This window comes from Haliotis rufescens, unplaced genomic scaffold, assembly GCF_023055435.1.
Source record: "Haliotis rufescens isolate VD_foot unplaced genomic scaffold, xgHalRufe1.0.p SCAF_70, whole genome shotgun sequence".
Classification (NCBI taxonomy): domain Eukaryota; kingdom Metazoa; phylum Mollusca; class Gastropoda; order Lepetellida; family Haliotidae; genus Haliotis; species Haliotis rufescens.
In genome coordinates, this window is record NW_025964362.1 from 1,586,587 (window position 1) to 1,613,265 (window position 26,679).

Sequence of the window (26,679 nt, forward strand, 5' to 3'; positions counted from 1 at the left end):
TGAAATTCACATTGAATATTAGTAATAAGATTTTTTGTTTCTAAGTACCACATTAATCTATAATTTCCATGGTCTTACAAACACTGAAAGTAAGCGATACTGGCCTGTGATTGGAGGGGTGGGTATGATCATGGCCAGGTTAAGGTATAAGAATGAAAACAGTATTGGGCACGATGAAGGGAACTTTCTTGCTTTTGGCACGACTTCGATCCATGGCCATACTTTTGTCAAGAGTTACACCTAAAGGGATAAGGGATAAATGTATCCACCCTTTAGTTGCAATAACCAGCTCTGATTGAGTGTGGACGCATTTGATGACAAAATGTACACAGATAGGTGTTTGTTTTGGTGACTTTATAATTCTATTTTGCTGTCAAACGTTTGACAGCAGTAACTCCTTGGGAGTGCAACTCTGTCACAATATCATTTTCAGTCATGTCTGAAAGACATCGTCCGATATCACGGACACTTCCTTTACCACTATTCAGTATCCTGCACCTTAACAGAAACCGTAGTTAGTGAATTGGTTTACAGGAGAATTTGGGGCTGGATTTGTTTCCTGCATTCTATCAGTAACTTTTTAACTTCCTCAACTTCTCTGACTAAACCTTAAATGCGCAAGGGGAGACCACTGATGGAGAGAACAATGGTCGGAATGTCCCAACGCTTTCATCCACCCAGAAAACAGGTCACAAGGCTTTTAGGTTACCAACCAGGTGTCACCGATAAGACATGTGCAGAACTCTAGAATAATATCTTCCGCCAGCTGTCCTTTTAAAATATCCTATGTATATAATCGACTAACGTGTGTATCCACAAAGGGGTTTTCATTATCACGCGGTGGATGACCAAATGGGATGTTGCAATCCCGTCACGTGATCCAGGTGTGGCATGTGTACATTACCACGAGGAGGTGAGGTGGGGTGAGGTTTCTTCAACGTCGCGTTCAGGATTTCAACATTTATATAGCGGCGTCCACAGTGAGGTCGAAGGAGGGCGACTCAGCAAGTTCAACATGGCCTTCTTTCCGCAGCTCCGGCTGCTTATGTGGAAGAATTTCCTTCTACAACGTAAAAAGATTTGTGTGACAGTCTTTGAAATTCTCTTACCTCTACTATTTGGAGTGATATTCTTCAGCTTTAGATTTATGATACCGGTTACTCATGAACCAGCGAGGGTGTATTCCTCCAGGGCGGTGAATCGTCGATTTTCGTACTATTCCAATGACCTTGTTCTGTTCACACCCAACAACACCCTCATCACTGGACTGATTACAGGTATTAACGAAACACTCATCAACCAAACCTTTAGGTTTAATCATTATTCAGGTAAGTTCATTTTCTATTTTTATTTATGTTTAAGATACTGTGTGTGCTGCTGATAACTGAACAATATTGATTATGGGGATTAATTGAACATGATGATATTGCTTATATGGCTGAATTGATTGACCCGCGAATCATTCACCTTTCACCTTGTCATTGCCTCACAAAGCCACAACTCCAATTATGGTCCTTTAAAAAAACGCTGTATTACTAGTATTCGTTTTAAGTTTATTGCGTATACACGTTTTAATGAATATATGATACTTATGTGGTTGCTTAAGGAACTAATAATCACGAATCCATATTCCGTTTTTTCGTGTCTAAACACACATATGTCCAAATAGAAACTATATCTACAATATTGCAAATAGAATGAATGACTCAAATACTCATGACAACAATAAAATACAAAGCTTGGAATTTGATCTAAAGATCCCAAAAGAGATAGAAAAAGAATATTCTTACGAATCACAAGTCAGAATATTGATATATGTATCAGTATATATTTATCCTTCGACGTGAAGATCCGGGGTAGAATAGGTCTTCAACAACCCACGCTTGCCGTAAAAGGCGATGTATGTTACACTGGCCCTTTCCTTTCCTTTCACTATTGACACCTATCATGTTGTTTCTCACAAGCTATAAGTTATAAACTTAAGACGTTCAGAAACATCCATTTGTATATATCGCAACGCACTTATCAATTTCTCTTGCGGTATTTTGCTCCTGGCATACAATAACAGTTACGTACCAGGTGGAACATACCAAGTGACATACTTACCTATGTACATTCCATTAGAGTGTAATCTGTACTGTACACTTTACATATATAAACTGTATAATCAATATTTTAAAATGTATGTATATTAACACCCGCCCACCCCAACACACACACTCCCCCCCCACACGTATACACACATGTACACACACACACACATGTACACACACATGTACACACACACACACATGTACACACACACACATGTACACACACACACACACATGTACACACACATGTACACACACACACATGTACACACACACACACATGTACACACATGTACACACACACATGTACACACACATGTACACACACATGTACACACACACACATGTACACACACACATGTACACACACATACACACATGTACACACACACACACATGTACACACACACACATGTACACACACACACATGTACACACACACACACACACACATTTACAAGTGTATGGCTTGTATGTAATCTGCACTGTACAGTACATATAGTCTGCACTATCAATGTTTCTGAATGTATGTTCAGTTACACCCCCCCTCCCCCCCACACACACCCACACACATATATATGTACAGTTGTATGACTTGTATGTAATCTGCACTGTACACAGTACATATAGTCTGCACTACCAAGTGACATACTTACCTATGTACATTCCATTAGAGTGTAATCTGTACTGTACACTTTACATATATAAACTGTATAATCAATATTTTAAAATGTATGTATATTAACACCCGCCCACCCCAACACACACACTCCCCCCACACGTATACACACATGTACACACACATACACACATGTACACACACACACATGTACACACATGTACACACACACACACACACACATGTACACACACACACATGTACACACACACACACACACATGTACACACACACACATGTACACACACACACACACACATGTACACACACACATGTACACACACATGTACACACACATGTACACACACACACATGTACACACACATACACACATGTACACACACACACATGTATACACACACACATGTACACACACACACATGTACACACACACACATGTACACACACACACACACACACACACACATTTACAAGTGTATGGCTTGTATGTAATCTGCACTGTACAGTACATATAGTCTGCACTATCAATGTTTCTGAATGTATGTTCAGTTACACCCCCCCTCCCCCCCACACACACCCACACACATATATATGTACAGTTGTATACTTGTATGTAATCTGCACTGTACACAGTACATATAGTCTGCACTACCAAGTGACATACTTACCTATGTACATTCCATTAGAGTGTAATCTGTACTGTACACTTTACATATATAAACTGTATAATCAATATTTTAAAATGTATGTATATTAACACCCGCCCACCCCAACACACACACTCCCCCCCACACGTATACACACATGTACACACACATACACACATGTACACACACACACATGTACACACACATGTACACACACACACACACACACATGTACACACACACACACACATGTACACACACATGTACACACACACACATGTACACACACACACACACATGTACACACACACATGTACACACACATGTACACACACATGTACACACACACACATGTACACACACACATGTACACACACATACACACATGTACACACACACACATGTATACACACACACACACATGTACACACACACACATGTACACACACACACATGTACACACACACACACACACATTTACAAGTGTATGGCTTGTATGTAATCTGCACTGTACAGTACATATAGTCCGCACTATCAATGTTTCTGAATGTATGTTCAGTTACACCCCCCCTCCCCCCCACACACACCCACACACATATATATGTACAGTTGTATGACTTGTATGTAATCTGCACTGTACACAGTACATATAGTCTGCACTATCAATGTTTATGAATGTATGTCCAGTTACACACACACACACACACACACACACACACACACACACACACACACACACACACACACACACACACACACACACACACACACACACACACACACACACATATGTACAGGTGTATGGCTTGTATGTAATCTGCACTGTACACTGTACATATAGTCTGCACTATCAATGTTTCTGAATGTATGTTCAGTTACACACACATACACACACAAACACACACAAACAAACACACACACACACATGTACAAGCGTATGACTTGTATGTAATCTGCACTGTACACTGTACATATAGTCTGCACTATCAATGTTTCTGAATGTATGTTCAGTTACACACACATACACACACAAACACACACAAACAAACACACACATGTACAAGCGTATGACTTGTATGTAATCTGCACTGTACACTGTACATATAGTCTGCACTATCAATGTTTATGAATGTATGTTCACACACACACACACACACACACACACACACACACACACACACACACACACACACACACACACACACACACACACACACACACACACACACACAGATATCGTTTTCAGTTTCAAGAAACTCAGTAAATACGATTTCGTGTCACTGAACTTTCCGTTCCATCGATCAATAAAATGTCTGGGTTGTTAGAAGCCTCCGTTGTGTGGCAGGAGTACAGCTGTGCGGCGCTAGGCAACAGTGAGTGAGTGAGTGAGTGAGTATGGTTTTACGCCGTTTTTAGCAATATTCCAGCAATTTCACGGCGGGGGACACCAGAAATGGGCTTCACACATTGTACCCATGTCGGGAATCGAACCCAGGTCTTCGGCGTGACGAGCGAACGCTTTAACCACTAGGCTACCCGACCGCCCCTGCTAGGCAACAGACACTTACATGTACTTTATGCAAATTGTATGAGTGGCGGGTGCTACCTGTAGGGCAGGACATGCTGACCCTTTCCGTGAAAACCTGGTGCCATCACTGATTTCTACCGCTATTTAGTCTCTGACACCCAATGAAATCTGTTTAGGAAACTTGTGATTGTGTTGACGTTACCTGTTCACAATTTTATCCATCTTCTTACTGTGTTCACGGCCAACCACTTGTCAAGCCGCGCCAGGGTAGCTTGTATCAGTAAGAATGGGCTATACAAGGAAAACATACCTAAAACATTTCTTTCTCTTTCTAAGTGCTGTTCGTCTCTAATGTGGTAGAAAACAACCTGATATTTCTAGTATAGAAAGAAGTTGCTGAATTTGTATTCAAAACGGAATCGAATCAAAATTCATATTCAGACAACCGAAAACCCCATACACTTAATCTTTGAAAAGGAAGAAGTTTTGAGTTATTATAATGCTATAAACATGTAGATCAGAGTTACTTGTGCCTTTGATTACATGTGAATATTAGACATGATAGTAGTTTATACACGTTTGGAATGCATTAAAACACATTTGCGAAGCACCTCAGCAACTTAACATTAGACCCAAATTGATAAAAAATATTGTTGTGTTTCTTGTTGACTATTGATTCTTATTGAAAACAGTCATTCGAATTAAGGTGGGGATCAGATGTTATTGTGGAAAAAAACTATAAACATATTTATCTCGTAAATGTCAACAGATAACTTATGTACATCTTCACTTAACTCTGAGTGAGTTCAGTTTATCAGTTCAGTGTACACTAATTAGTTGTCTTTGGGCTTGTCAAGGATCAGATGTATGAGTTTGCTATATACGTTAGTCCACCGAAAAGAGTTCGTTATAAACGTACGTTTTATATGAAAATATAGTTAGTGAGTGAGTATGGTTTTTCGCCGCTTTAAGCAATATTCCAGCAATAACACGACGGGGGACACCAGAAATGGGCTTCACACATTGTACCCATGTCGGGAATCGAACCCGGGTCTTCGGCGTGACGAACGAACGCTTTAATTACAAGGCTACCCGGCCGCCCCTAATCATGCATGTAAAAATAAAGAGAAGATAAATCAGGGATTTTGTAACAGTTTGTTGTATCCGTTCGTTTGCTCTGTCCATGTTCCTCATATCCGCGTTCTACTGTATCTTTAGTCGCTCCTGAATAATTATGCTGCAGAGAGATGAGGGGATTCTGATTATGGACACGTCAGTATATAACAACAATACATGTATTTTGAATTGAATATAATCTTCGATTGAAATCAAATGTGATCATACTTGTAGGTTTAACATTATACTGTACAGTTTCCATGGAAAGAATCTGGTTCGGTACATCCATACCTAAGTTTAATTCATCCACTAAGAGTGAGCTCCTGAACCTCTCCTACCCTGGTTCCTTGAATGCATCCTAAATATTCTTTACCTATTTATCTTATATTTGAACTTATATCCTATTACCAGGATAGCAATGGCATTATAACACGATTCATCCCTTTCAAAGTATCTAACAACCATTACATCAGCACCCGACCCATTACAATTTTCTGAGATCAGGCATAGCATTGGTTCATTGCATATACATTTCTACCATTCATACAGGCTTGCCTACGTTCAAAGGATTTTCATCGAGAAAAGATATGCTGGACTACTTCAGTTACAATTCTGAAGAAGTTGGCTTTGCTGTTGAATTTGAAAACGTTGCAATGACAGACACCGTCATGCCCAAGAAATTGCGATGTGCCATTCGTCCCAAAGGGGACCAATATGGGGGTTCGTGGCACACCACGGAGACCACACCCTTCGTGGCTAGTGCAGGACCAAGAGGTGGTTCCGATCCAGGTATGTTTTTTGTTTGTTTGTTGTTTAACGCCGCACTCATAAATATACCACTTGTATGACGGCTATCTGTAATAAATACTGGTTTGGTCCAGCCAATCCATTGATTTACGTTGCGAGCATCAATCAATGCAATTGGTATAGGATGACATACATCAGCCAAGTCAGCGACTTCTAATACTTGATCCGTTTGTCGCCTCTTACAAGTACGACACGGATGGGTTGCAAAATACCAATTCCAACCCGGACCTTAGCTCCAGGGATCCAATCCAAGTAACTAGTTGGCATTTGTGCACTGGACATTTAGCTTCAAGCGAACTTTCAATTCAAAGATGATGTTAATACCTCATGACAAAAAGGACTAAGTAGAAAAATAAAAAGGTTTCATAACGCCATGCATTGTATACTCATAGCACAGTCAAAGCCATGACACGACGCGACCCTTTTACACTGTGAGATAACAAGTATCCAGATAATAACTGTTTCATGACGGTCAGTGACCTGGAATACAATTTGTTTGTTTGTCCTTTTCGCGGCACTCAGCAATAGTCCGGCTATATCAAAGCGGCGCTAGGGTACGATGACACACTGTCAACCGAGTGACCAAGTCTGACCATCCATTTAGACGTCATAGAATAGGGGTGACAACACTGTTTTTATATTACTGGGCTATTAGAAATACTATTGCAACAGTATTTTGATTGTTTCTATAAGTACTCGGTACTATGATATGAACTGTTCTTGCATTATTTTGCACGAAGACAGAGGGAAAATCACCTACCCGATCCTATGTGTTAACTTCTAAAAGCTTGTTAAGACACCCTTCAGCATGTCAATATATTTCAGACTATGAGGACTTTGTGGTTCTGCAGCGTATATTTTATGAAGCCATCATCAAACATTTCAACCCGAACTCAATCGCTATACTGCAAGACCTGAAGGTTCAAATGCTGCGAATGCCCTACCCGCCCTACATCGATGACACCATGACACTGCTGCTGCAGTACACGTTTCCGGTGTTGCTGATGCTGAGCTTCATCCTGATGGCCATCCAGACAACAAAGGGAGTTGTTTACGAGAAGGAAAGAAAACTGAAAGTAAGTCATAAATAAATTTTGGGAAAACGATTCACGGTAGCGGTTATCACATGTATATTTGTACTCTCAATATGCCTGCCAACAATATGTTTGTTCCCAATAAACAATGAAATGTTAGGCATTTTAAAACGAATGGATTTGGGTGTCGATATGTCATTGGTTGAAAATAAATAAATTATTTAATCAGATTCTAAGTTTAGGGACTTTTTCGACAAGATACTTGTAGTTCTATGCACCACCTTTACTTTCTCTTTAAATATAAAATCAACATTTTGACAAAATGGATTTTCAATTTATTGTGTATGTGGGGATATAATAATATAATATGTATATAATAATGCAACCACAGTTATTCCTAGGTATTGTGTAATTAGTGTGTGAATGAGTCAGTTGGGTAGGATTTGCGCTAAACAGTATAAGACTTACTTAGGAGGTACGTCCAACGTAAACACAAAGAAAGTTACGTAAAACCTGACTATTTCCCTTTAATAAAAAAACAAGTCCACTGTCAGCGGATCCTGGTATGGTCACAGGATACGACTTTGTATAGCGAATTACATGTATTTAGATTGTTGGGCAACAACACATACCCCGATAACCCCACGGCCGGTGGTTTGTCACAATATATTTCACTCACAGTTTTAAATATAAATAAGATCTTTCATAACATTGTCAGTTATGGGAGTAAAGTTTTTCGCCGCTTTTAGCCAAATTCAAGCTCTATCCTGACAGGGGGATATGAATGGAGGGGTTCACACATTGCACATACGTGGGTAATTGAACCCGGATCGTCGGCGTATCAAGTTAATGATTCAACCATGAGGCTAGCCAACCGCCTATTTGTAAGTTAAGACTTGATCTATTTCTTCCTCCGCAGGAGTCCATGAAGCTGATGGGTCTGAGTGCTGCAGCTCACTGGACGTCTTGGTTTCTGACCAGCTTTATATATGTGTTGGTAATCATGGCGCTGTATACTCTGTTGTGTGGCATTAATGCAAGTGGAAATGGAGCTGCTCTGGCCAAATCAGATCCCTCCCTGTTCTTTGTGTTCCTCCTCTGTTACGGCGTCTCCATCATCTCCTACTGCTTCATGATCAGCGTCTTCGCTCAAAGGGGTAAATGTCAATTATTACGTGACTTTTAGATCTGACATTGACGTAAATCTTTTAGACATATTGATTTCATAATACTAAACTTACTATCTGTAATATGTTATGAAAGTGTGACGATTGTATTCAAGTGTGTTCTTCCGTTTGGCAGTTGTCATGCACAGAATGTAAGAAGAAATACAATTCGAAGTGTATCTAGATAAGCTGATAAATTCAGTGTCGAAAACATCAATAATATTTCCGGCAATTTAGGATGCTATTGGATTAATACTCATGTGGCTAATGCTATCCTTATTGTTGATGAACGGTGAAATGTCAAAGGGGCCTGAAGTAAGCAGCGGGTTCGTTATTCGTCATTCGTTTTTCGAATAACGAAAAACAAACCAGCACCGGGTTCGTTATTCAGACTTGGTATAACAAATATAAGATACCGTATTGACAGTGGGTTCGTTATTCGTCATTCGTTTTTCGTATAACGAAAAACAAGCCAGCGCCGGGTTCGTTATTCAAAGGCTGTATATTAAACAACTACAGTAATGTGGACAAATACACTGAAACTCATTTAATATATGACAGCAGGTTCGTCTAAAACGTCCAAAAGCTGTTTAGTTTTTCAGTACTTTTGAATAACGAAAAATTAAACTGCAGCATTTTAGTTTTCAGTTCATGTCCAACAAAGTGACAAATGTGAGGTAGTCTAATTCATGTTCAAGCAGTTTTTAGTTACTAAGTGCTGTCCAGCAACTGGAATCAAAACAGCACCACTCATCTTTTGTTAAAACACTGTTCAGTCGGATTCTTTCCGGCAGTTTATGGGTGAATAATAACGAACTAAAAGGGGATAGATCAAACTGTATTCAATTTATTTGTAGGAAAGGGTTACAATACCACTTACAATCTTGTATGATAATTTTAATTACAGTTATATGTAGTGAGTTACCCAGACAGTATTTTCTACAAAAAATATTTCGTCAGATAGCAGTTGTGTTCATTCTATAGGTAAATTTGCTGTGGACAGAAAGTTATATACGTCACAATGCAAAACTGATCCATTTGACTGCTTTAATACTAAATGGCAATGTATCTATACAGACAATGTACACTTATGTTAACTGAAGTCTTGAACTCTACTGAACTATAATCTAAGTTTACTGCACTATGCAAGTGGTTGTCTAGAACTTTGCAAACAAACGTGAGGTTAACTTGCCACCTTTATGATAAATACAATCATGGGATCCATTCCAGGTCGTAGTCAACGATCAAAGTTACAAACCCAAACGAATCTAATGTCATAGTATCAGAGAGAGTAGTAAGACATCTTACTCTATCTGTGTGATATGTCACTACCATTAACTGACCAGTCATATAATCCATGAAAACATAGATACATTGTAAGACTCTGTTCTGTTGTGTGTGATGATGGCCTCGACCAGAAACGTTTTTTTTCTGTGGAGTGGTTGAAGAAAGGGATACAGTGGCAGGGTCTACGAGAAGAGGCCACACTCATTATACAATTAAATATACCTATATTTGTAAATTTGTCCTAAAATACAGTCAATATTTAATGAGGGTTACTTCTGCAAAGGGGTTTCCCACAATTTAAGTCTCTATTGTAAATAAGTACATAAATAAAAACTAGCAGATTCTTTTTTCCATTTATTTATATATTTTCTTGGACATGAACTTAATAAGAAACCAGGTGCTGGTTTGGTTTTCGTTATTCAAAGGTTCTAAATAACAGCTTTTGGATGATGATGTAAGACGAACCTGCTGTCATATATTAAAGGAGAAAAACGAATAACGAATAACGAAGTCTGAAAAACGAACCCGGTGCTTTTAGGAAATGGGCATAGTATGAGTTGTCATGCGTACACATTTTTCATGATTTCTTTACATTTCAGCAAACATCGGAGCAGCAATCAGCGGGATCGTGTTCTTCATATCCTATTGCCCGTACTTCTACCTGCAGATCATATACCAGAACATGTCCAGGCCAGCTAAACTGGCTTCCTGTCTTCTGATTAATGTGGGAATGGCGTTTGGAGCAAAGGTCATAACACTCTACGAAGGAGCTGGTGTGTTTCTTTTCACCATCCAAATACATGTATGACAAGGATAAGTAATACTGAATTTGAGCGCATCCCTTAGAAATTGCAAAATAGACTTCGTATGTTTGTTTCTTTGGACAATATGCAACCCAGTATATTACATCTGAAAAGTATATTCTATCGGCAATACATACTCGTGCATATTATTTGGAATACGTTTTATGTTTGGTCTTTACATTGTGTAGGCTCGGGTGTGCAGTGGTCTAATTTTCATGAGCCCGCTACTGTGGATGACAACTTCTCCCTGCTGGATGCCATTTTGATGTTGCTAGGCGACACAGCAATTCACCTTCTCATCACCTGGTATATAGACAATGTTTGGCCAGGGGAGTTTGGTGTGCCGAAACCATTCTATTTCCCTTTCACTGTAAGTACTTCCGGTGGCTTTTATGCCATACATGGTGTAAAGATTCAAAGTTAGGTTGTAAAGATGTAAACCTATAAAGTTGACACATTGTACATTCTAAGCAAAATGTTTCATCAATTTGAGTTTCCTTAACGCTCCATTGTGTTCAATATGGAGTCATATTTATGCCATCTCATGTCATATTAAAGTTAATTATTCTATTTTCTGTGTAAGAACCAACCAAATTTATAGGATTACACAATGTTAGTTACATTTAGAAATCCGCAAACATTTGTTATACCAGGCTTCTTACTGGTGTGGAACTAAGCAGAGTAATGCCGATTATTCAAGCAATCAGCACTTGGATGAGAAACACTTTGAAAAGGAACCAAGTGGTATGAAAACTGGAATATCCATCCAAAACCTCAAAAAGGTAGGAACATTGAATACTTGTAATAATATGCTTACTTTTGCATTATGAAACATCAGACTACTATACACTATCAAATCTAAGATCATAATTGATAATATCTTCATTAATAATCCGCATTCTACACACCATCCTTAACTTAAACATCATAAGGTGCAATGTATTTTAATTCAATAAACTATATTCTACTTATACTCCATCAGTTTACATAATAAAAGAGAATCAGTTTCCTCATATAACACACCATTCTGTACCCAAATACACAATGTTCACCATTATGAACCCAAACCAACAATGTACAATGTATCCAAATGTATTCTTGCCTCGCAGATTTTCGGCTCTGGATCTAAGAAGAAGGTAGCTGTGGATGGGATGAGTCTCAACATGTACGAGGGTCAGATCTCTGTCCTCCTGGGTCACAACGGTGCTGGAAAAACTACAACCATGTCTGTTCTTACAGGTATATACAGTCACTGGTTTAAAATAAGTATTCATGCCCGTTGTGTATATACGGGTATGTTCCTTTGAATTGTGTTATTACGGCTGTATACCAGATGTACTTCTAAAGGAAATCGTTAGTCAAACCTTCCCGTTGATAGTGAATTTCGAATTACACGTATCTCTAGCGGGGGTACGGCATTTTACGAGCTGAATGGACTCGCACACCACGAGGCTGGGGGTTTAGGGGTGTATGTAAACGTTCAGTTCGTAGCATCCTTTACACCCTGCTGTTGACACATGTGTGGTCTTTATGTCTTGATCTGGTAACAGTAATGATAACACTTGTGTGTTTATTCGAAGGTTTCATCCCTGCATCTGGAGGGACCGCCATTGTGAACGGTTATAACATCAGCAATGACATCCAGAGTGTCCGGCAAAGTCTAGGTCTCTGTCCGCAACACAACATCCTGTTTGACAGCTTGACTGTTGAGGAACATCTTGAGTTCTTCGCCTGTGTAAGTTTCGATTTTCTACACAATCAGAATCCTGGACAATATGAGTGAACATTGAATGAACAGTTGATAAAGTGTTATATGTCATTATATATGGCTCCCAGTGATAGTCGGTTGATGAGCTATGTTGATCTTTCCCATGTAGACAGTTCATGACAGAGGAAATAAATCACTCCTTTTCGTTTGTGGATGACCTAATAGATATAATTGATAAGTGGCCAGTTACAAAACACTGAACTTACTTCATGTTTGGTTCAGAAGTTTGGAGGAAATATTATTATCAAATAATGGTTATCTAAGATCTTCTTTACTATTTTATTTTTTAGTACTGAAACTTGTACAATTTTGTTAGAATTAGAGTGGGACATCTCAAGGATCACAGAAACTGGCTTGTCATTTTTCTTTTGCCTATGTGTATGTCCTTACAATCTTACACAACTAACTCCAATGTTTTTCTCTTTGTATTGCGAGACATCGTGACATTGTGTACCGAAACTTTGCATAGATATGCACATTTGTTTCTTTTGCAAACACCCGTGTTTTTTTCTTTATTTTCTTTGTAGACAAATCCATGTCATGACAGGAAAATCTAGACGGAAAACAAAAAGAAAAACGATTTAATGCATGTGAATGATATAACAGTATATTTCGGTGGAAGCATGACTTGTCAACTTAACATGAAAGGAAATCCAAGCGCAAACACAAGACATTTTCCGATTCGTAAAATCCACGAGTTCAAGAATGGCGTATACAAAACAAGAAAAAAACAATGAAATGTTCTGTTTTTGTAGTTGAAAGGTTGTCCGAGCAAAAATGTTCAATCTGATGTTACCACCATGATGAATGAAGTTGGTTTGAGTCTGAAGAGATTCACTCAGTCTCAGCATCTTTCTGGAGGACAGAAGAGGAAGCTTTCTGTAGGCATTGCTCTGATTGGAGGATCGAAGGTAGTCCATTACTAGCTAATCAATAAATCTTATCCTGAAGAAAACAATATGGTTATCGATGTCACCATTTACAATTTAGCCATATCAATAATGTGGTACATATTAAAAACTAAATAAAGTGACAAAACCCTATTTATATGCAATAGAAATATCTGCTTGAATCAGAGTCGATTGTACGATTCCGACTATTGTGAAATGTAAACACCAAAAACTGGAGCTGCTGGAATATTGCTTGACATGGAGAGATACCTATTCCTTTCCTAAATGCCTTACCACAAAATTTGCGGTAGATTATATGAACGAGGAAGTCAGGCATTTCACACATTGTTTTTTCAGTTAACTTCAGATGGCTTTTGTTTTCATTTTTCACAAATTGCCCTGAACCTCGTAACTGTATCTGTGGCCACCACGTTTTGTAACAAAAGCGCCATGGATCAAGGAATTAAGTTTGTCATTTGGGATAGTGGTGTACAAAGTTGAAAAATCAAATGCTTTGACAAAATGGCGCTTATTTTTTTTCTGAGATTGCAAAAAGTCAAGCAAATCCTTTGAGCTTTTGAGAATCCACATAGTATTAATTCCACTTGTCTCTAATACAAATGTGCGATTCAGATCGTGATCCTGGACGAACCGACTTCCGGTATGGATCCTGCAGCCAGGAGACAGACATGGGACATCCTTCAGAGGAACAGACAGGGCCGGACCATGCTGCTGACCACTCACTTCATGGACGAAGCTGACCTTCTGGGTGACCGCATCGCCATCATGGCAGAAGGGGTGGTCAAGTGCTGCGGGACATCGTACTTCCTGAAGAAACTCTATGGTACTACTGAGTTGTTATGCTTGTAATTATGTACACAGTAAACTTTGGTTATAACGAACTCAAATGGACCATGTATACTGCATATAAATAGCAAATGTCTGGGGCCAAAAGACCAGTTCGTAATATCTGGCAGTTCGTGATAACCGTGTTCGAGTTCACTGTTTGTGTTTATGTAAAATCCTACCTTGTCTGAAACGATTTCAAGTTAGCTGGTGTCTGTTGTCTGTGTTACTTTTGACTTCTCATAACATCACTGGCAACATATTTGTCTTCTAGGAGCTGGCTATCACCTGGTGATGGTGAAGGGACCAACCTGTCAGGTGGCATCAGTGACGGCAGTTGTCCAGCAATACGTCCCTACAGCAGTCATGGAGAGTGAGATCAATGCTGAACTCTCCTACTTGCTGCCTGATGACCAGTCAGCCAACTTTGCTGCTCTCTTCACGGAGATTGAAACCCAGAGGGAGAAGCTTGGCATATCCAGTTTTGGCGCAAGTGCAACCACTATGGAGGAAGTGTTCCTCAAGTGAGCGGTGTCAGTTATTTTGAAACAGTGTATCGAGTTTATGTAAGGAATATGTACACACTGCCATCATTAAAGTATCAGTTTACAAATGTGTTTAAAATGATCTGTTGTAAATTGACGATAAAATATTTTTTAAAATGTCGTGGCATTTTGATTTGTTAAATATTGCAACTGCGTCATACAATTGTATGGTAACATGTAGGTAATGATTAATACAGTACCTAAGCAAATTTCAGCAATATCAATCTAAACACATTGGATGTTGTATTTGTTGGATAGAGCTGGCGAGGAGGAGCAAAAGAAGGATGGAGATGTCAATGAAGACTACCCAACAGGATCAAGAAACAATTTGATATCTAACGAAACAAATGGCTTGAGCAACGGCAACTATGAAATGAGAGAGGCGGGGACGGCAGATATATTAGGTCAATAACAGTTTAATATAACATTTATTTTTTATAGTATAAGTTTAACTGTTGAAAAATAGATTTAAAACAAAAAGATACCATGAATATCATATCAAAAATGTGATTTTCATTTCTCTACTGGATTGGAAAATATCACTCAAATTCTATCGAGGCGTACACGTGGGTTAAAAGTGCTCTGTTTTATCCATACGTCCACATACGTATAATCCATATTATCATTATAATTATTTAATAATGTAAGTTATCAATATGTTACAATATGTCAATATCAGTTAGTTTTTCATTGTGCACATTTATTGTGTAATTTTATTTCGCATGCCCTCAATACTATTGCTATTCGACACAAAGAAAATGTGATTTATTTATTTATTTATTTGTTTGTTAATTAGTCATGTGTTTATTTCAGCATTCAATAAGGGATTCACCAAAACCAGAGGAATAATGTTGGAGCTGTCTCGCTTCAGAGGATTGTTTGTAAAGAAGGCTCTTCACACATTGAGGAATAGGACCATCACCATTGTCCAGCTTCTGTTGCCAGTACTTTTTGCTATTGCTGCTCTGGCAATCAGCAAGGTAGACCCAGGCGAAGTAGTCGAAGTTCCATTAACTCTAGACTTGGCACCATTCAAAGGCACCTACGTCCCATATAAAGGAGGTTCTGGACCACTACCACAGACACTTGCACAGGCATACCATGATCAATTTGCAGGATCTGAAAACAAACCTGAGATGATGTCGACAAATAATATGACAAGCTATTTCTTATCAAGAGGAAAGGATCTTGGTGTTGGTGGATACAACAAGAAAATGATAATTGGAACCCAGTTCAAATCTAGCAAAGAAGCAATTGGTATTTTTAATGGACAACCTTACCACAGCCAGCCCATAGCTTTGTCTTTCATGATGAACGCAATCCTCAAACATTTTACATCTCAGGATCATTCCATTACCACTATCAACAACCCTCTTCCTCTTGATGCAAAAAAGACATCACGCAACACACTTTCAGTTGTATCTGGACTCGGCTTTTCTGTGGCGTTTTGTCTTATCTTTGGCATGGCCTTCCTAACGTCATCATTCGTCCATTTCCTTGTCAAGGAGAGATTGGTGGGCGCCAAACATCTTCAGACTGTCAGTGGGGTTGGATCATTTGTCTTCTGGTTGTCCAACTTTGTCTGGGACTACATCAACTACCTGATTCCATCCCTGTTGCTGCTGGTTGTGTTTGCAGGATTCCAGTCGCCAGCATATACAGAAGATGGGAGATTAGGCATCGTGTTCCTCATCCTGCTTGTGTATGGTTTGGCAGTTCTGCCCTTCATGTATGCTCTCCAGTATATGTTCAAGTCCCCTCCAACCGGGATGGTTGTCATCATCATCTTGAACATTATCACAGGTGCGGTATTTAAGTATGTACTAAACTAACGCAATGAAATTATCTTGTCCATATTTTGTGAGCGATTTTCAAATGTTTTTGGTGGTAAGTTTAAATGTAACTGGTAAAAACCCATATAGGAGCCAGAGTAATTATTTCCAATTTTATTTAGTTTTCTGTTTTCTCCAAACAGGTCTTGCAACTCTTTTAACAGCATTTATGCTGACCACCCTACAAAAGACATCTGAGGCTAAAGTCGCAGACTGGATATTTCTACTAGTTTTCCCTCACTACAATTTTGGGAAGTCCTACATGGATATGTACAGCAACTATCAAACCCTTGACAGCTGTATTAAGAAAAACTACACATCACTTTGTGCAACAACAACAGGGGGAGAACCATGCTGTAAAGGTTGGTTTCCATATTTACTTTTATATAGACATATATGTGAGTCATAAACAGCGAATGCGTTTTTTGGCACATTTTCATTTTATCAGGTATATGATTTGTTCATTTTCGTATTGTTTGATTTTTGTAGATTCATGTGGAGATTACTGTTTTCAATTCACTGAAAACTTCCTGGATTGGGACTCCCCGGGAGTGGGACGCTATGTTGTCTTTATGCTGTTCCAGGCAGTGGTTTATATGTCTGTGACACTGTTCATTGAGTATCAGATACCACAGAGAATCTGGTATGCCTTTAGACCACAGGAAACAGAAATACCACAGCCCGGTGCATCGTCCCTCAGTCCAATTCAACACGTTCCAGAGGATGGAGATGTTCTCAGTGAAAGGCAACGCATTGATGAATTACCCATTGGAGACGGGAACTCAGATGCACTGGTCCTGAAGGACGTTTACAAACGATACGGGAACTTCGTTGCTGTTGATCATCTGAGTGTGGGCATACCAGAGAAGGAGTGTTTTGGTCTCCTTGGACAAAACGGTGCAGGAAAGACAACCACATTTAAAATGATTACTGGAGACGTCATGCTGACACGTGGAAATGTTTTCTTACAGTCTTTCGACATCAAGAATCACACCCAAAAGGTAACTCACGTCTTTGTTTTATCAGGAAGAACATAGCAGAATAAGTTGTTTGATGCCACAATGGGCTATATTAAAAGATTGTGATACTATATGTATGTTAGTATATGATAAATCACTTCAATACTCCGAAAATGTCTTTTACACATTGACACTGTGTATGTTTCCCATAAAATATTACTTATTCAACTTGATCACAGGTGCAAGAGAACATGGGCTACTGTCCCCAGTTTGATGCCCTAATTGATCAGATGACAGGACGAGAGACTCTCACCATGTACGCCAGACTCAAGGGAGTGCCGGAGAGCCGCATCAAAGGAGTCTGTGACAACCTGCTGGATATCATGATGCTCAGGCAGTATTCAGACAAACCAATATCGGAGTACAGGTGAAGGGCATTTACATAAATAAATTGACCCGTGAAGATCCGGGGTAGAATAGGTCTTCAGCAACCCATGCTTGCTGTAAAAGGTGACTATGGTTGTCGATAGAGGCGAATAACGGCATCGGGTGGTCAGGCTCGCTGACTTGGTTGATGCATGTCATCGTATCCCAATCGCGTGGATCGATGATCATGATGATCACTCGATTGTTGTTTCCAGACTCGATTATTTACAGTCCCCCGTCGTATGCCTGGACTATTGCTAAGTGCGGCGTTAAACAACAAGCAAACAAACATAAATAAATTACAGATAAATTCCTCACAATGCTGAAAAGAAAAAAATATTCTTGTTTGTATTTACGTGTTAACTTGTTTAATAGTATGTATGCATTTCTTTCATATTGGTGTGGGGGCACGGGTTGCCCAGTCGTCTAAGGCGCCGCGGTTCACTGTGCAGAGTTGCGTCCCTTGGCTACGACAGAAACCTATGAATGTGGGTTCGAATCCCGGTTCGCCTCGATTATGTTTCTAGGTTTGTCAGTACCATACCCGTGCTCGTAGACACGGTAAACGTCTGAGACCTGCATCATTTCAGGCTTTCCTCCCACATTAAGCTGACACGCCGCGGTAAAACTGGAATACTGTTAAAAGCGGCGTTAAACCCAACTCACTCACTCACTCATATTAGATGTATTTCAATTATATCTACAGTGGTGGTAACAAGCGTAAGCTGAGCACCGCCATCGCTCTGGTTGGAGACCCAGCCTTCATCATGCTGGATGAGCCGTCCACAGGGATGGACCCCAAGGCCAGGAGGCAGCTCTGGAACGTCCTGTCAAAGGTCCGGGAGTGCGGCAGGACCCTCGTGCTCACGTCTCACAGGTTAGTATAATGTTGACATATATGACATTTTAGTTCTTTGCACGATACTAATGAGACGCCCAATCCTTGAAATGGCAAGACACATTGAATATAACCAACCAGCACTAAATTTAATCTAACCTTTTCAGCATGGAAGAATGTGACGCTCTGTGTACAAGAATTGCCATTATGGTGAATGGAAGATTTGTGTGTCTTGGAACACCACAACATTTGAAGACCAAATTCGGCCAGGGCTACACACTGATAGCTCGGATGAAAACAGTTGAAACTCAACCAGGAGTATCAGAAGAAAGAGCTCCCGCTCCAACAGAACCACTTGTGAACTTCATCACTTCATCCTATCCCAACACCCACGTGTTCGACGACCATCAGGGCTATGTTCACTTCCAAGTTCCTTACAACGCCGTCAGTCTCGCCCAGGTCTTCACAGTGATGGAACAATCCAAGGTGCAGTTCTCTGTCGAGGACTATTCAGTTCACCAAACAACCCTGGAACAAGTGTTCCTCTCATTTACACGATGGCAGATTCCACCAAAGGAGGATAAAACAAGCCTTTGCAAGAGAATATGTTGCTGCTGTTGAGGGATTTTAGAATAATTGTACATTATAGTGAATAACATCACAGTTGACAAATATGAGAGACATGGCCAAGTAATGGTTATGTACTCTAGATCTTATACAGGTTTTCCAAATAATCCAAATCTTAGCTTTAAGGTTTCTGATACACAAATGTATTCCTAAGCTATTATCACAACATATCATCATGCCATGTGTGCCATATTTACAATCCAATGTCGTTAAACGATGGTATCAGGGTAAACAACCTTCCAGAATGTAATATTGTTTTTTAACATATGTATCAAAACATATATTCGCATGCATACATGTATATTACATATCTGTGTATGCTTATGTAGCGAGTCGAAAGGGATGATAAGAGATTTTCAGTTACTTTTATTCTGAACTATTAAGAAGGAATCTTTTTTCTGATTAAGGTTTTCCAATGGCGACAAAAAACGTAACGATTTACTAAATTTGAAAAAGTTAGATAGTTCATTAGAAAACAAAGGGAGTCTTGTTTTCAGAATTTTATGTTGAAGAGCAAGTCTTATGGAAAAAATATAACTATGCAGAATTGGATAGATCGTAACAATGTTAATACAAATATCGTATTCAAAATATCTAAAAATGTTTATTTGCACTTCAGTCCAGTCTGTCAATTTCAAAGGTTGAAGTAAAAATACTGCAGAGGCAGATATAGAGGCTCCATGTATGGTCATGTTGGGGGTAACTTCAAAAGTTACACGTTTGATCGCACAAGGCCGTCCCTCTCGTTCGCACCCTAGCAAGCAAGCCTCCGTCAACGGTCATGGTTTGCTGCACACGTTCTCGGCAAAGCAACCTCTTCTTTACTCTTTCTAACTCTAAGACATTCTCCTATCCACAATTAAACACTGGCCATTTGTACATTGTACTTCCCTTCGCATGAGTGGATCCGGAGAGCGGAAGGTCCGCGTCATACCAAAGACGTTAAAAGATGGTACTTGTTGTTACCCTGTCTGGCGCAGGGCATAAAGGGGATAAAACAAGGACTGGTCGGCTCGGAGTCAGTATACTCTAAACTGCGGCATGGTATCTCAGTGAGCTAGCACTATAAATCGGCATCAGCCCGGACTAGTACAAGCAGCCACACAAACACACATACGTGCATTCACGTCGCTATATAAGTGCAATAATCTTGGACGCGACGTTAAACCCCATTTCACCTCACCTCACATTATTTGTGTCAAATAATTACATGACAAAATGAGTTCTCTTTTAACATGAAATCGCGGAATTGTTATTGAAAAGAGATTATCTTACAATGATAAAACTATATAATTCACTTTAAAACAAGGTTACTTGACACGCCCCCACTGGCCATACTGTTGACATACATGGAATCCATACCAGTGTTATATCTATACAACACAGGTGTCCCCCGCAACTAATTACACGATCGTGTATATTCTATATCCAATCAGCTTGCAGGCCTAGATGGCCGTGCTAATTAAGCCACGACCTTCGATAAGTACCCAACCGGAAAAGAAGATTGATCTGGAAGAGGTGCAATAATGTAAAATTATACAAAGTCAACCTCGCATTCAGCTCCTTTACCAAAGACCACTAGTGGTAGAGCGTGCCCCCAGAGAACGGAAGGTCCGGGGTCCGATCCTCGGTCGTGTCATACCAAAAGACGTTAAAAGATGGTACTTGTTGTTACCCTGCATGGTCGGCTTGGGGTTGGTTTTCAGTGTCTGAGTGGGATATTCCTATTAAACTGGGTCATTGTATCTCATTAGTCCGGACAAGCATCCACACACACGCACGCACGCGCACACACACACATACCTGCATGCAAGTCGTTATATAAGTGCAATAATCTTGGACGACGTTAAACGACGTTAAACTCAATTTACCTCACCGCCTTTCACACAGTGTAACTGTTCATACTTTATGTTAAATTAATGTTTGTATTATGTTGGTGGAATCTACTTAGTAGCCAAATACACATACCTCTGAAATAAATTTTCAAAATATAGTTTGTTACCCATTATTATTTATTCATTTCTGTATTATTTTGAATGTTTTACTCTCTTCACAGACTTCGCCCCGATTATGTTTCTAGGTTTGTCAGCACCAAACCCGTGCTCGTGGGTTTATATCACGGCGTGTCAGCTTAATGTGGGAGGACGTTTACCACTTCGGTGAAACCCACGAGAACGGGTATGGTGCTGACAAACCTAGAAACGTAATCGGGTCGAACCGGGATTCGAACCCTACAATCATAGGTTTCTGGCGCAAGGGACGCAACTCTGCACAGAGAATCGAGGCGCCTTAGACGACTGGGCCAGCCGTGTTTATATGTTCTGATTTTTGTAGGTGCGTGCCTCCGTGTGTGCGTGCTCCGTGTGAGTGTGAGTGGCAACAATAGTATGTGATGTATCTGGAAAGATAACAGCAAGGGTTCATACGATTACCTTATAGAACGCGGGACCACGATAAGAATTGTACCAAAGTTCAGGGGTAAACTCAGTGTGCGGCGGATCAAGAGCGGGAGGGGGGTCCAGAGGGTCCGGACCCACTCTCCCCCTTTGAAAGCCAAATGTGGCATGTTGAAGACAATATGACGCCACTCTTAAATGCTATGACGTCATAGCTGGTCAATAATGCACCCATGACAACCGGTTATCCTAAACTGAATGCACGATTAATAGAATATCCATATTGTCAAAAAATAACTGTGTTGCATAGAACTACAAGTATCTAGACGACAAAGTCTGGTATCATTATCATTGATAGTGACTACCGTATAAACCAAAAGAATAAAATTATTAAATGCCTTGTTACTCACCATAATGTTCTATTTGTGAATAAAAAAATATTATTTTGTTATTTGTTACCAAGCGTTAGACTGGAGCCGTGTCCTATGTTATGGATCAGCTTTGATTTGATGTTTTACTTTAACGCCACACTCAGCAATATTCCAGCTATATGACTGTGGTTAGTAAATAATCGAGAGTCAGGACCAGACAATCCAGTGATTGACAACATGAGCATCGATCCACGCAATTGGGATACGATGACATGCATCAACCAAGTCAGCGAGCCTGACCACCCGATCTCGTAAGTCGCCTCTTACGACAAGCACAGTTGCCTTTTACGACAAGCACAGTTGCCTTTTACGACAAGCACAGTTGCCTTTTACGACAAGCATAGTCGCCTTATACGGCAAGCACAGTTGCGTTTTACGGCAAGCATGGGTTGCTGGAGACCTATTCTACCCAGGATTTCAACGGGTCGCTTTGATTTGAAGGTTCGATTTCAATTTACTCTTCTGATATAAAACTTTCAATTCGTTACCTGGAGTGGAATCGTCTCTTGGCCCTGAGGTAGCCACGAAGGGGCTGTTCTCTGTCGTGTGCCAACCCCCACCGTAAGCGTTGCCTTTATAATTAGGACGAATGGCATAATGCAATTTCTTTGGTACGACCGTGTAACGATCTCAAATTGAAAGGTGACACGTTAAGAATTGGAACTGAAGTTGTGCTGCATGATATTTTTTCGATGAAAATCCTCTGAACGTAACGCTGCCTGCATGAATGGTAGAAATGTATACGCAATGCATCCAATGCCTTATCATGAATTGAGAAACGGTCAAGTGCCCACTGTAGTTTTGGACACGATACTTATACAGTAAACTACGGTTATAACGAAGTCAAAGTGACCACTAATTTTAGTTCGTAATAACAAGGGTTCGTTATAAGCATATAAACAGCATATAAACAACAAATGGTCGGGACTTAAATATAAGTTCGTTATAAGCGTGTTCGTAATAAACGTAGTATAATGTATGTTGAAAGGGGTGAATTGTTTTGAAAATGATATCCTGTTTAATAGTACATAAGATAGAATAACAATCTCCGTGACAGATTTAAGAAACAGAGAACCAATGAGGTAGATGTTCAGTAGCTCATACATTTGAAAAACAGCTGAATGAAGATACTAATATAAATTAGAGTTTTTTCGTAATACATTATCATACAGGTTTTTTATTTAATTTTTTTTATAATAATACACTTTTATTTGTATTTAAGTAGGTGGACAGGTAGTTTTATTATATATAACAAAGACCAACAAACAATAGTCAACAAGAAACATACTAAACATTCTTTCTGCTACAGGGGCCGTCGGGCAGCCTAGTGGTTAAAGCGTTCGCTCGTCACGCCGAAGACCCGGGTTCGATTCCCGACATGGGTACAATGTGTGAAGCCCATTTCTGGTGTCCCCCGCCGTGATATTGCTGGAATATTGCTAAAAGCGGCGTAAAATCAAACTCACTCACTCACTCACTTTCTGCTACAAGTTAATCTATCAAGTTGGTTTTGATATTGATAAGTGAATGAGTGAGTATGGTTTTACGCCGCTTTTAGCAATATTCCAGCAATATCACGGCGGGGAACACCAGAAATGGGCTTCACACATTGTACCAATGTCGGGAATCGAACCCGGGTCTTCGGCGTGACGAGCGAACGCTTTGACCACTAGGCTGCCCGACCGCCCTATTGATAAGTGAATGCGTTAGTATGGTTTTACGCCACTTTGAGCAATGATCCAGCAGTATCACGGAGGGTTGACCCTAGAAATGGGCTTACAACATTTTACGCCTGTGGGGAATCGAACCCGAATCTTCGGTGTGACGAGCTAGCGCTTTAACACTGCCCCACCTTCCCTGGTATTAATATTATAGTGACGGGTAATTTGAGATCACGAGAACCACGGGCATGGATGCGGGGGTTAGTGAAGCTTTCTTGAAATGTGACGAGCCCTGAAGATATAGAGGATGTCGAAAAGAGGGCAAATTACCTGGATAATTATACCGTGTGAAGGTATGGTTGTTGAGTGTTTCGTTAATACATGTAATAAGTCCATTGGTGAGGGTATTGTTAGAAGATTGACTTCAAAGTACGACAATCGTCGAGGCACGTCAATAGTGGAATATACCGTCGCTGGTTATTGTTTCATCTTTACCAGAAATCTTATACTGAAAAATATCACTCCACCAGATGAGGTAAAAGAATTTCAAAGACTGTCACACAAATCTTGCTACGTTTTAGAAGGAAATTCTTCCACATAACAAGCAGGAGCTGTCGAAAGAAGGTCACATTAAATTAACTTAGCCGTCCCTCTGTCCGCCTTATTTAAGCATGTTTCACCTTCATCACATGTTTTATCGCGAGAAGATGCGATAGCGTGATCACTTTGCAACTAATCATCACGTGGCTATACACGTATACTATACACAACACGGAGTCAACTCAATTGTTTGTCGAGGTTAGATTATAGATATGACCATATTAATATTACTCACTGGGCTTCTTTGATTGACCTATCTATCTCTTACGAAATTCATATTAATCACGTCTGGTATGACACAACGCCTTATCAATCTATACTGAACCGCAAAAGAAACGTCAGCCCAAGTAACATTGCATGACAAGTTGTCATTTAAATGTCTGGGTAATTTTTGTGAAAGTTTCTAAAATTTAACAATACCTTGTCCGGAAAAATGAAATTTGATGATAAAAAACCCCAAGCAGATGACAATACAACCGATCGCCCAAACGCATCACGGCAACGGCCATGGTGACCCGATGCACGTGAGTTCCGTGCAAATTGAAATGCACATGCGTTCCCCCATTTCTTGACCTATAAAAACCCACCCAGATCGGATAACATTCATTCATTATTGAATTGCTACCACATGCCAAGATTGACAAGAAATCAGAGTCACCAAGCCCTTGGGCGATTGCAAGCTGGACAAACCGCCCGGCAAGTAGCTCTTTGATTAGCCCTTTGTTACTGCTGCGGAAACTGCTCGACAGACCATGGGGACACACCAGCGACCCAGTGCGGACACCGTGCGTCGACGATTGACGAACAGACATCTCAACTGTCACAGGCCACGCCGAGGACCCATTCTCACACCACGTCATCGCCGGGCCCGTCTTCAGTGGGCAACACAGCACCAGCATTGACGCCACCAGCAGTGGAGAAGTGTCCTCTTCTCAGACGAGAGCCGTCACTGTATCTCAACAGCAGATGGCAGAGAGAGGGAGAGTCTGGCTACGCCGTGCGGAACGTTATTCGGATGCTTGTGTTGTTGAGAGAGACTCTCATGGGGTGGTACGAGCATTATGGTGTGGGGTGGAATTGGTCTTGCACAGAGGGTCAGCCCTGTGGTCTTCCAGAACATCGGTCCAGGGAGAGGCAATGGCGTCACAGCAGATCGGTACATTGATCAAGCCTTAAGACCAGACGCCATACGTCATTTGGCACGTCGCCGCAACCACGTGTTTCAGCATGATAACGCCCGTGCCCATACTGCGAGAGCAACAAGAGACTTCTTCCATCAGAATGGCATCAGAACCATGCAGTGGCCTGCCCTCAGTTCCGATTAAAATCACATTGAGCACCTGTGGGACGAGATTCAAAGACTGCTGAATGACGTCCGACCAAGGCCGACAACTGCAAGCTTTTAAGTGAACTGCGTCAGGCGTTCGTCAGAGTGTGGGCTCATGTGCCTATAGCCTTCATCAACCACCTCATCCATTCCATGTTTCGACGTTGCACGGCAGTCATCAATGCACATGGCGGACACACGAGATACTGACTTATGATACCAGTGAGACTAGTGTTGTGTTTCACTTTAAGAACATTTGACACTTTAATTTCAACCTTGATGATGCCAAGTTTCATCCTTTTAATATCATGTCTTAAAGTATGTTTACAGTGTTTGGACAAATAACGTTTCTCCTATATCTATCCATGGTGACGTTTCTTTTGCGAATCGGTATATTTTCAATGTTGTAGCT

General features: G+C 40.3%; 1 protein-coding gene across 1 annotated transcript; it reads left to right on the forward strand.

The window, feature by feature from the left end:
* The first annotated feature begins 692 nt into the window (after positions 1–692).
* LOC124135361 (phospholipid-transporting ATPase ABCA3-like) lies at positions 693–20,876 on the forward strand. Its single transcript, XM_048388426.1, has 19 exons — positions 693–1,328; positions 6,574–6,813; positions 7,657–7,907; positions 8,785–9,022; positions 10,918–11,091; positions 11,310–11,491; positions 11,775–11,903; positions 12,231–12,360; positions 12,702–12,856; positions 13,645–13,800; positions 14,413–14,623; positions 14,900–15,149; positions 15,429–15,574; positions 15,984–16,973; positions 17,146–17,364; positions 17,492–18,003; positions 18,201–18,388; positions 19,094–19,264; positions 19,393–20,876. Exons 1-19 carry the CDS (start codon positions 845–847, stop codon positions 19,844–19,846), a joined length of 5,280 nt encoding a protein of 1,759 aa, XP_048244383.1. The 5' UTR covers positions 693–844; the 3' UTR covers positions 19,847–20,876.
* Positions 20,877–26,679: the final 5,803 nt, after the last annotated feature.